Source organism: Rhodnius prolixus, unplaced genomic scaffold (genome assembly GCF_049639745.1).
Source record: "Rhodnius prolixus isolate KJV_2025 unplaced genomic scaffold, Rpr scaffold_7, whole genome shotgun sequence".
NCBI lineage: Eukaryota > Metazoa > Arthropoda > Insecta > Hemiptera > Reduviidae > Rhodnius > Rhodnius prolixus.
In genome coordinates this window covers 12,493,719-12,504,787 of record NW_027411582.1, presented here as the reverse complement: position 1 = coordinate 12,504,787, position 11,069 = coordinate 12,493,719, and the positions used below count along the sequence as shown (strand labels likewise).

Sequence of the window (11,069 nt, the reverse complement as noted above, 5' to 3'; positions counted from 1 at the left end):
ATTAATTTATTTTATAATTTTATTTCATTGATACTGTTTTAATTCAATAGTTACCTTAGTACATTTTCAGGCTACATGGAGTGCTAATGTCTCATGGTCATGGAAAACTATTTAGGAACTTCTAGATTTTCATTGTATCAATCAAATGAAGGTCGTAGTTCAATGAATAATATTTTAAAATGTTACTAAAATTAGTAATAGTTAATTCGCTACTTTCGGTGATTGACTAACAATTCACAACTTACTTTGAGAAAATATTCCAACGCTTCCTAACCGGATAGGTCACTTAAGAAATTGGTATCAAGTTCTGTTGTCACCTATGATTCTACTAATTTAAAGGGTGTTTGCTACTTGAATGGCATGCGTGCTTAAATGCGCGTAGGGTATGGATATCAAGACATACCCAGCACACAATTTTTAAAATTAACGGGCTGCTGGCTGTCAATGTGCACTGGCGCTCGTCCGATGTACAAGATAGAATTTCATTATGGTTAGTCCATTTGGTAATTACCGGTTATTTTAAATATTCTGGTCAACAGTATGTTATGTAGTATAACTACCCATTATTCAAACCCTGTCGCTTTACTATCATCTATTTTCTTTACTATACATATGTGTTCAAAGACCCAGTGTTCCAATATTACCAATACTCTCGGTCCTACATGTTTCACCATGTGCACAATATCCCAAAAGATCAGCTTCAAACTCGACTATGTAGCATAGTTTACTTATTAAGAGCAAGTCAATTAAGATATTAAAACTTAAAGAATCAAAACTTCTGTCAGTTCTGGAAATATAAGCGTCACATCTAGTTTTACGAATTCACAAATAGGAAATAATATCATATGAACGTAAAGAGGTATCTATTTTTGGATATGATATTATGTCATTATAATGTATTCATTAGAATTTTTGTTTTTTAGTGACATAGTCACTTGGTTTTTATTGAGAGTGTAAATGAAAATAAAATAAATATACCACCACTCGTCCCAGTTCTAATGAGTTCCGTTTACCAGGTATGAAGAGTAGAATATTAATTGTGATCTCAGCAAGCTCTTGTTTACAGTTTCACACAGTCCATTTGGAAAGTGGGTGATTTATAGTTTTATAGTTCTTGTTTTGTTTCAGCCGGTAACAGCTTAATTCAGTATTTAATTCCTGTACATCTTTCAGTATTGCTAAAGTTAGAGATTTCAATAATTCTATTCTCATTAAATTTGTAGGGTGTACATACACTGGGCCAAAAAAGTCTGTGAACACTAACCTAAATTTTATTACTTTTATTACTATCTTATTAGAAACTTCTTTTATTTTCAAATGAAATATACTATTCGATAGAGAGAAACCAGAGTTTTTCATTTTATATTCAATCTTTTATTTTTGTTCAGCAGGAATATCACAATTAAATGTTTAACAAAACAACACCCCAAACGAATGCAAAAAAAGTCTGTGAACAGCTGTATAAATATGTAAAAACATTAAGATAACAAACAGAAAAACGATTGAATAAAGTTTGAAAGTTCTCTATTGTATTGTAGAAACCACTACAGTCAGTTCTGTGAATAAATAATCTAATTAGTACATATTTAACCACTAATATGGAAGTTCCCAGACCAATTCGAGAACTTATTGTGACGTTGTGAAATGAAAGAAAAAGTATTCGAGAAATAGGGAAGATAGTTCAAAAAAACCCTTTAACGGTGCATAATATAATTAAAAAGTACGGAAATGTGATTAGTAGGCCACGCAGTGGACGGCCACCAAAACTTAATTCCTTTCATAAACGGCAAATTCTGAAGTCTGTTCGAGAAGAACCCAGGACAAGCGCTCAAAAAATCAGTCAAGAATTATCAAGTGGTTATGTGTAAGCGTAACACCACAGACAATTAGAAATAAATTACATGAATACGATTATTGCGGTCGAGTCCCGAGGAAAAAACCTTTAATCAATAAGATAAATCGTAACCGCCGATTGGATTTCGCGAAAGAATATGTTTCTAAGCCTTCTAGTTTCTGGGAAACCGTAATCTTTTCAGATGAGTCGAAATTCAATGTATGTGGGTCTGATTGACGACAAAAAGGTGGCGAAAAAGAAATGAAGCTATGAAAATGAAAAATATGAAGCCTACTTTTAAGCATGGGGGAGGCAACATTCTGGTGTGGGGTGCATGAGTGCTAAAGGAGTGGGCAAGTTAGATCTAATTAATGGTATGATGGACCAATATGTGTATGTGGATATATTAAGACGCAATTTAAACGAAAATTCAAAAAAATTAGGGTTGGAGGGAACGTTTGTCTTCCAACAAGACAATGACCCGAAACATACCGCACTAAAAACTCGGGAATGGCTTTTAAATAATACACTCTGGCGCCTAAACACCCCTCCACAATTGCCAGACCTTAACCCAATAGAACATTTGTGGGATGAAATCAGCCGCCAAATAAATAAACGAGGAATAAGAAACCGTGAACAACTAAAAAACGCTATTTTAGAAGAGTGGGATAAAATTCCAACATTGACGACCACAAAATTATTAGGATCGATGAAAGCTCGCTTGTTGGAAGTGATTAGGAACATAGGAGGTCCTACAAGTTTTTAAAATTTATAATTCACGTACAATGTGTAAGATTGATTTATTTCTGCAAAGTGTTCACAGACTTTTTTTGCATTCGTTTGGGGTGTTGTTTTGTTAAACATTTAATTGTGATATTCCTGCTGAACAAAAATAAAAGATTGAATATAAAATGAAAACTCTGGTTTCTCTCTATCGAATAGTATATCTCATTTGAAAATAAAAGAAGTTTCTAATAAGATAATAATAAAAGTAATAAAATTTAGGTTAGTGTTCACAGACTTTTTTGGCCCAGTGTACATATTAATAGTTTTAACCCATTATTTATTTATAATTTCAATAGTATCTCTATCATCAAATTGTTATTTACTACAACTAATTCATCTTTGCATGTCCAATTTTTAAAAGCCAAAGCAATAGGGCAAACTTAAATATTGACTGGTCATTTGAACATCAACTTAGTTTCCGATCCACAGATCCACACTGACTGGTTACTGAGAGGGAGGTTACATACGTTGTTACTAGCTATCCATAGTTAAATATTTTTTGAAAAATAGTGAAATAAAATTAATGAAACCAAGTGTCTATTGGGTACTGGGTATAATGGGTATTTTGGATACATAGATAATATTTTAGAATTGTATTTTACATGAGGGGCGCGCTTTAAGCAGAAAACACTAAATTATACCAGGTTCATTGGAACTAGGAAATTTTGTAAAATTAAAAAAAAAAAAATTATAGAATTAAAGATTGATAAATATGTAATTCGATGCACTGAAGAAATAATGCGTAAATAGTAATAGCGAAATAGAGAATTTTAAGATGAAAGAAACAGTTACATGCTGGTAGATTCATGCTTTTTATTTATTTATTTTTACATTTAATGTTCGGGTGAAGTTTTATCAGCTATGGATGTGTGTTTGGTATTAAAATGTAAAATACCAAGTAATTTACTTTCTACCTTAAATTCCAGAATGAGGTGTCCATTTTTTAATGATCTCTTTAATTTGATTGAATAAGCAAACAAAACCAGGTTATGGTTGAAAATTTGTTTTGATCTACGTATAATAATTGAATAAACATTTAGTATTCAACCGAATTACTCAATAAGTCCAGTTAGCATATACTCCTAATGATATGTTTTAATCAGTGATTAGTGACAAAATTTATTTAGTTCATTTAAAACATAAATAAAACAATAAGTTACTAATTAAGTTGTTTTTAATTTCCAATAAGCCTAACCTAGTTGAAATGTAACCAGTAAATAACCTCATCCTGATTTTAATTCCATTTTTTGTATTTTAAAATGAATTTGTTACATTTGCAATTATAAGTCACAAAACTATATATTTCCGTTTTAAGTTATTTTGGAGTTGAAAAATTCGATTACGAGGCTTATACATGACTGGAATCCTGAAGATTTTCTAGAGGAAATCTTTTGGTTCTGGGTAAGTAAAAATAATTGTCAAAATGCAGAATGAAGATAGATTGAGGGCTATGCTGTCAGATTTAGGAAGATCTACGCTTCGCGGTATAAGAAAATGCCCGAAATGTGGCACTTATAATGGTATTAGAGGATTAAGTTGTAAGAATAAAGCTTGTGATATGGTATTTAAAGAGGCTGGAGAGAAAAGGAAGCAGAGTATGGAAGTTGCTAAACTTGACACTGGTTTATCAACACAGGTATCAATGAAAAAAGTGTATTTTTGAAAGTGCAATTTTTTAGTTCAGGAGTAAATTTATCTAATCGTTGGGAAATTCTAATTTTAAGATTTTCTCAGTGCGTGTGCGAGACAAAGGTCCTGATTACAGAGGTTTTGTTCAATTGCCTGCAGTGCAGCCTAGTCTTGGTGAAAACGAAACAGCTTATCTTTTACAAATGTCAGTTTGTTTCGTTGAATCATGCCAAAGATTATTTAACACAAACATTCTAAAGTGCCACGTAAGTATTTCATTGACCAGTAGCTGTAATCACTGAAAGAAATAGAATAAAACTTATTTTTTTATTGTAGGAAAGGCAAGCTATGTCTGTTACAACCTGTCAGCATATTCAGTCTGCCATGAGATGTTGTGCTGATGCCCAGGTCCTTCCTATAGATAGTGATGTGCTAAAATCTCTAAGTATAAGTAATCAAATGAAAGAGGTGAGTATTTTGAGATTTGCTAATAGTTGGGAAAAGATAGGATGTTTTAGTCGTAATTTATTTGAAATTTTATAGTACACAAGTGATGAAAATGGTAAAATGTAATTGATAACTTAATAGGTAAAATATTTTCGCTTTCATTTATATTTTCGAAAATTTCATTGTGAACCCTAACGGTTTGTGTAAACATTTTGCCTTCTTTATTTAAGAATTCTCTGTTTAAGTTTCAAGTATAGCTTACTCGAGAGCTTACTTGAAAGATGTTCTTTTCTCCATTACAAAAATTTAGTGGTATTAGGCTTGTGTGAAGCAATGGGTAGTTCTTATCTTATGATAGCGTTGAAAGAGGATGTTATTCAGATGATTGGATGGTTCTCTTGAGGTTGGAGAATTTGAATTAAAAGCTATTTTTAAAAGCAAAATAAATTAGTAAAAGATAAGTAGATTATTAGGTAGAATAAGGAAGTATAAAGTGTAAGATCCTGCAGAAAGGTTAACATTAATATTAAAACTTCGCAGGCGATATGGCAGTTAGCGCTCGAAACACCAGGACCTCTAGTGCAGAGGGTTTCTAAATCTATTATGGCTGTAAAGTGCAAAGTTACTACAAAACATCCTCTTGGTTTTCTTCATGTCTCATTTTTTCCATCGACTAAATTGAAAGAAAATAATTTCTCTTGCGCATGTACTCCTAAGGTAATTATTTAATTTTGTTCTTTATTTGTTAATAATGTGTACAAATAGTTCAAATTAATGTTTTCTATGACTGATTTATTAATAGAATCAATCTAAATCACCTAATGAAAGTATAAGAAATTGTGTTCACTACTATTCATGCATAGTGGCATTTGCAAGCAATGACAAATGTTTGGAAGAATTTGGTAGCTTTATTATGAAAGAAAGGGCTCCTGAAAGCTTCACTTTAGATCTAAATTCTTCAGGTAAAATTCAGTACGTTAATGATATAGTTGTTAGCAAATTGTAATTAAAAAACTTGTAATTACTTTTTTTTTTAGCTGAAGAAGAACAGAATCATTTTGTAGCTATACTTGAAAGTGAGATAGGACATGATAGTGTTGAGAGTGTATTACCAAAAGATATGATGTTGCCAGATATTTCACAGGTAAAGTACCCAAGATATACTTCATTATAGAGGTAAGGGGCTGGTCCTATTCCCCAGGGCACCACAACCAGAGAGGCTTTGTGTTAATTCTAGGCAGTTTTATGGCTAATCTCAAAGCGATTGTTAATAAGAGAGAATAAAAAGCAGGTCTCGGTTAAAAAACTAAATAATTTCTCTTGTTAATACTCGGCAATCTGACCAACAAGGAACTGCACCCCTATACCACCTTCTTCTTTCCCTGTCTTAATCATTTTTTTATTTGCATGATTGAATCATTAAAAGTCTCCAAATACTTCTTTAAGTCTATCAAATTAAGTTTGTTAAAATCAAAATATTTGTTGAATTGGTGAATGTTGAATCGCTTCTAATAGCCTGACAATGATTGGTCAGTGTTTTGTCTATGATAGATGGAATATTGTCCAGAGATCTGCAGTATGTTAAGTAGATCTCAAATGATCTTAAACATTGAAACTTCTCTATTTAAAAGTCGGAGGTATAATAATTATTGTAAGGTTTAATATTATTAATTATCTAAAATAACTTTTTTTTAGGATTTCGATAGGCTGACAACTGTTGTAGAAGACATTACTCATGAATTAGAAACTGGATTAGATCATCAAGCTTTAGAATCAGTGATTATTAAAGCGGATGAAATACCTTTAAAGCAGGAAGAGGTTTCTTTCTTTTTCCCCTTTTATTTATTTATTATTATTATTTTTTTTCTGTATGAGATTGTTCCTGTAATTCAGACTTAACTGGAATATTAAATTCATTCGCAGCTCAGTAAATCCCAAAAGAGAAAAAGAGGAACTACTAATAAACAGGGTGATTCTGGGAAAAAATTTCTAAAGAAAGATTTAAGAAAACAACTGCACATTTCAGATGGTAATTTTTGGTTGATTTAGATTAAATTTTGTGTAAATGAAGGTACCTTAAATATTATTATTGTAATAATAATTATTCAGAAGCTGTTGATGAGAGTAAGGTTCAAATGACCTTTATTGAATGGTTAGCATCTGTCACAGAACGAATCAATCAAACAATGCACTTTCAATTCGACGGAAAGCCTGAACCACTCGTATTCCATGCTCCTCATGTAAGTGATTTTTGTTTTGTTTTTAAAAATATTTATTGGAAAATAAACTTGCTCTTACCTAAACAATATGTAGTTAAAACTGCTTTAACTGGTAGTTAAAACTTCTCCTCTCCACTGTTTATTCTTATCCTCTTCCCACTTTTTTTCGTATCAGATATTCTTTTAAATCTGAACATTCATCCCTAATACTTAAACTAGTTAATCCGTTTAAATCTTTCCCTTCAACTTCTAGGTTATTTTCCTGTCCAATCCCAACAGCAAAAGATGTATAAATGTTATCACATGTTTTATTTGTGTTATTTCGAAAACAAAATACTTATTCAGGAAGCTAAAATTTAGTATACTCCATTTTGGTTGCTTTCCAAACTAATCTTTCGGCCAGCTGTTTTTAGCTAATATGTTTTAACTTCTTATATATTTTACTTATCTAAACGTCCATCACTTCTATTTGCAACGTTTTCCTAGGTCAATTACTTTTTTCTAGATTTTCTAAGGTTACTTCGTCTTAATTGTGTAAAAATCAGTAATAGTCAATTAATTGCTCGAGTTCCAAGTTTGAAAAAAAAAAAATTGGTAACCAGAAATGCCAATTTATTGTATATATTCATGGTGTTTGAAATTTAATTGAAAAAGTCTGCACAGATTTCCTTTCAACTCGGAATAAGAATAGCCTACTTCTGTTATTTTAGAAAAATTCTGGGGAATCTGATTGCTCGACTTCCTAACAAACTCCGAACAAGTTAGATCGTTTGCTGTCTGCCATTTTATCATAAATAATAAATTTTAGAAACCTTAATAAAATATGTAGGCCTCAATTTTATGTTTAGATTTACGAAAATTTGTAACTTTAGAATTGCAATAATTAAACAGTGTTCTTGACTTCGATTTTTGCTTATTTATTTATTTTGCTGAGCATGTTTGTAATTAAGATTAAATGCATTTTTAAAATTAAAAAAAAAAAATTACAATAATTTTAATCAAATTTTCTTAGGCTTTTTTTGACTGTTTTTTGGAACGTTTAATGGCTCCGTCCGTGATAGTGAGGCGTAAAAGATTACCAAATCTGGTTACAACCTTTACGAGGAAAAATGCACCACCTTTAGGAACATTCTATAATTATACCTGGCATATTAGCAATATTTTACACGCGAAAGCAATATTTGATACACCATTGGTAAGTTATTGTTTTTTCCTATAATTAACTTTTATTTAATTTAACCGTATTGAATTTTTTTTTTTTTTTTAAACTAAATTTAAACATATTTACCATTTTTTATTTACAAAATACTAATAGGTCAAAAGCTTGGCAAAATTTCTTTTACCTTACATTATGTTAACCACACTGAAGACAGATGAAAATGTACTGTGTTACAGGAGAATAGATTTAATATTTGGGCAAGAATCATTGATCGCAACTATGCGAAGATATACACCTCCTTAGGTGGGCTCAATTGACAAAAACTAATTATTTTCGTATAAAATTTACTTACTTCTTTATCGGGGATTTTTTATTTTCAAACATTTTTCTCGTTTTCTTATTTACAGGGAATTCAATGCCTTTTGTTATTATTTTTTCATAATAATTGTGTTAAATTTATGTTTTGTAATCTTTATAATCTGTCGTTATTATTTGATAAAAGTTAACGTGAATTTTAATTTTTAACTTATGGCCTTCAGTCTTATTCATTTGCAATGTAACTTCTGCTTCCAGATGTTACTTAATGTAAAACGTGGATTTATATTAAAAGCTGATGGTACCTATGATGACATTGAGCCATGTGATATTCAAGAAGGAGTTGCCAAGAGAGAAGGTGAAGCTACTATTAGGCCTGTGGATTTCAAAACTTATTTAAAGATAGGTAAATTTTACAATATTTTTCTTAGGCTGGAGTAGCTTCCTTAAAGTTAATGTTGTTTGGATTGAATTTGTGTGTGTCTGCAAATTGTAACAGTTGGCAACTGGCTCTGTAGCCACTGTGTACATTGTATGAGTCTTAATTGTAAGGAGTGACAATGTGAATGTTGGTTATGGCTTATATCAACAGGTGCTAAACTCCCAACCAGTGCTGGTCACACCTATTATCATTACTATTGAAAATTGCATTATTCTGCAAATATATAAAAATTTGAGAATTAAAAAAACAAGGGTGTAATCTTTACTTAAACCTCTTAATTTATGGTAAACTTTTTAAACTCTCCAACCAAGTTCTCCATTAATGTTAACAAATTCTAGATGTTCCAGAATCTGGAACTAGGACGATATCTTCAATGAAGGCAACTTCACAAAGCATAATTATTGTCTGTTAACAGGTAAAACTAAACCAGATCAAGATGTACCATCAGTACTTTCAATTGACTGGACACCCAATGTTCTTCCTATTTCAAAAATTGGAGAATTGAAGATCACATTTGAATATGGACACAGTCCTGAGTACGTATAGTAGAAATGTAATTATTAAATAATACAATAACTTAATTATATTGTACTTAATACAACCTACAGAGGTAGGATGAACTATAAAATGTTCTCTCACGGTTGAAAATTCTTATTTAAACTGTAGAAATTATTGCTTAGCATGTTGATAAAGAATTGATCATTTTATGTAATTTTATCTCATTTATCTAAAGTAACGCGTATTATGCTCAAGAATTATTATCTGTTTATTCACGCCAAAAACATTGATGCACACTAGATCTTTGATATTTCAATGGTATTCTATAATGTGTTCGGCCATTCGTTTCTTCCATGATTTTATTTTTGCTAGTCCCTATTATTATGGAAAGAGAAGTATTCTGTATTTTCAACAATTATGCTCATGATATTTTTGTAGTTTCTCTTCATTCAAAAAGTATGAGAATATAATATTGTTTAATAATTTATTATTAATTAATACTATTTGCTTACAGTTGAAGATACGTAGTTTATGCTGACCCTCTTGGAATGAATAGACGGATTGAAGAATTTTTTAGAGAAAAGAGACTGGAGAAATTTTGATTAATATTTGTGCAATGTAAAATAGAAGTAACGTAGCAAACTATTTTAAAAATGTTTAGAAACGTCACATGTCAATATCCATACAAGTTAAGAAATATTTATTTTTTACAAGTTATTTAAAAAAACAAAATTAATAAAAATTTTAAAATTCTAGAAGAATATAACTAAAACAGTTATTTTAAACTTACGTTAAACTCAAATCAAGTAAACTATCTAGCTGTTACAATTTGCTTAAATGGAATAAAACAAAATAACTATTTAGTTTTTTAATTTTATTCCACCCTACTCCTTCAATTTCTTTCTTTTGATCTTTTGTAAATTCACCTATTTACTTATTGTCAAACCAAATTGGATGCAAAGAGTCTCAGAAAAGTATCTGTGAACTTCAAATCTGTAATGAAATTACAGATGGTAGGTAATCAAAGTAAGGCTTGGATTAGTGTCTCATAGATAATTAGTGGTCACGATGAAACTAATAATCTACTAATGAGGGAAGAGATTAGCTCAGTTAGTAGTATAATGGAGACTGAAAAGTAAGCCAGAGACTCAGAAATCCAATTCTGTCCTTAAATTTTTTGAAGCGTATAGTCGTGTTTCCGTGAAGATTACGAAGAAAACACTGTTACTTTGTAGTGTTCCAAAAGATTACCTGAAAGTTTTTTTTCTACAAAGAAGATTTAAATTTAGTAAGCTTATTTATTATCAGCATACAGGTTTAAAAGTACAAATTTTAATTTCTACAAGAAAACTGGAGGAAGATTATATTTACTTAGTCAAATCTTAATACTTTTTCTGTAGCAACACAACGATGAATTAGTTAGTTGTGACGTATTTTAAGTAAAAGAATGGGCTCATTTTAAAAAGAGTGTCTTCTTAAACTACAAACAGAGGCAGGGATCCATCAGATGTGTTAAGAGAAGTTCATGATGATCGATTATAAAATAGGGTGATATTGCAGTCAACCAGGAAGTCATAAATTAATCTGACGCAATCATTCAATGCACGATGAAGTTTAAAATTAAGTTTTAATGAAATGCCGTCATACCGGACAACGATGAACAAAGGAAGAAAGTTAAGTCTGTTGAAAGATGTTAGAAATGTTTTTTCTTTATAAATGGATAAAACATTTTTGAAAACT

At 30.6% G+C, this 11,069-nt stretch overlaps 1 protein-coding gene and 1 non-coding gene across 7 annotated transcripts; both read left to right on the top strand.

The window, feature by feature from the left end:
• Positions 1–130: 130 nt before the first annotated feature.
• Positions 131–10,192, top strand: LOC141446996 (uncharacterized protein C2orf42 homolog). Of its 6 annotated transcripts, none has more exons than XM_074114112.1 (13): positions 131–151; positions 4,050–4,256; positions 4,345–4,515; positions 4,586–4,717; positions 5,237–5,413; positions 5,499–5,658; positions 5,734–5,840; positions 6,392–6,514; positions 6,620–6,725; positions 6,806–6,936; positions 7,928–8,110; positions 8,648–8,795; positions 9,247–9,377. In XM_074114112.1, exons 1-13 carry the CDS (start codon positions 146–148, stop codon positions 9,375–9,377), a joined length of 1,782 nt encoding a protein of 593 aa, XP_073970213.1. In that variant the 5' UTR covers positions 131–145. The 6 variants fall into 6 exon arrangements, with proteins under 6 accessions (XP_073970213.1, XP_073970214.1, XP_073970216.1 ...); XM_074114113.1 differs by lacking the exon at positions 131–151 and adding an exon at positions 473–490; XM_074114115.1 differs by lacking the exon at positions 131–151 and adding an exon at positions 1,078–1,131.
• On the top strand, positions 334–462 carry LOC141447667 (U11 spliceosomal RNA). The gene has a single exon (XR_012454508.1). It is a non-coding gene; the product is annotated as a U11 spliceosomal RNA (small nuclear RNA).
• Positions 10,193–11,069: the final 877 nt, after the last annotated feature.

What these genes read in the sequence shown, in the direction of transcription:
- LOC141446996 (XM_074114112.1), top strand. An exon ending in CAATATTTGATACACCATTG is followed by an intron (nt 8,111 to 8,647) that starts GTAAGTTATTGT and finishes TTCTGCTTCCAG; the next exon opens with ATGTTACTTAATGTAAAACG. An exon ending in CAAAACTTATTTAAAGATAG is followed by an intron (nt 8,796 to 9,246) that starts GTAAATTTTACA and finishes GTCTGTTAACAG; the next exon opens with GTAAAACTAAACCAGATCAA.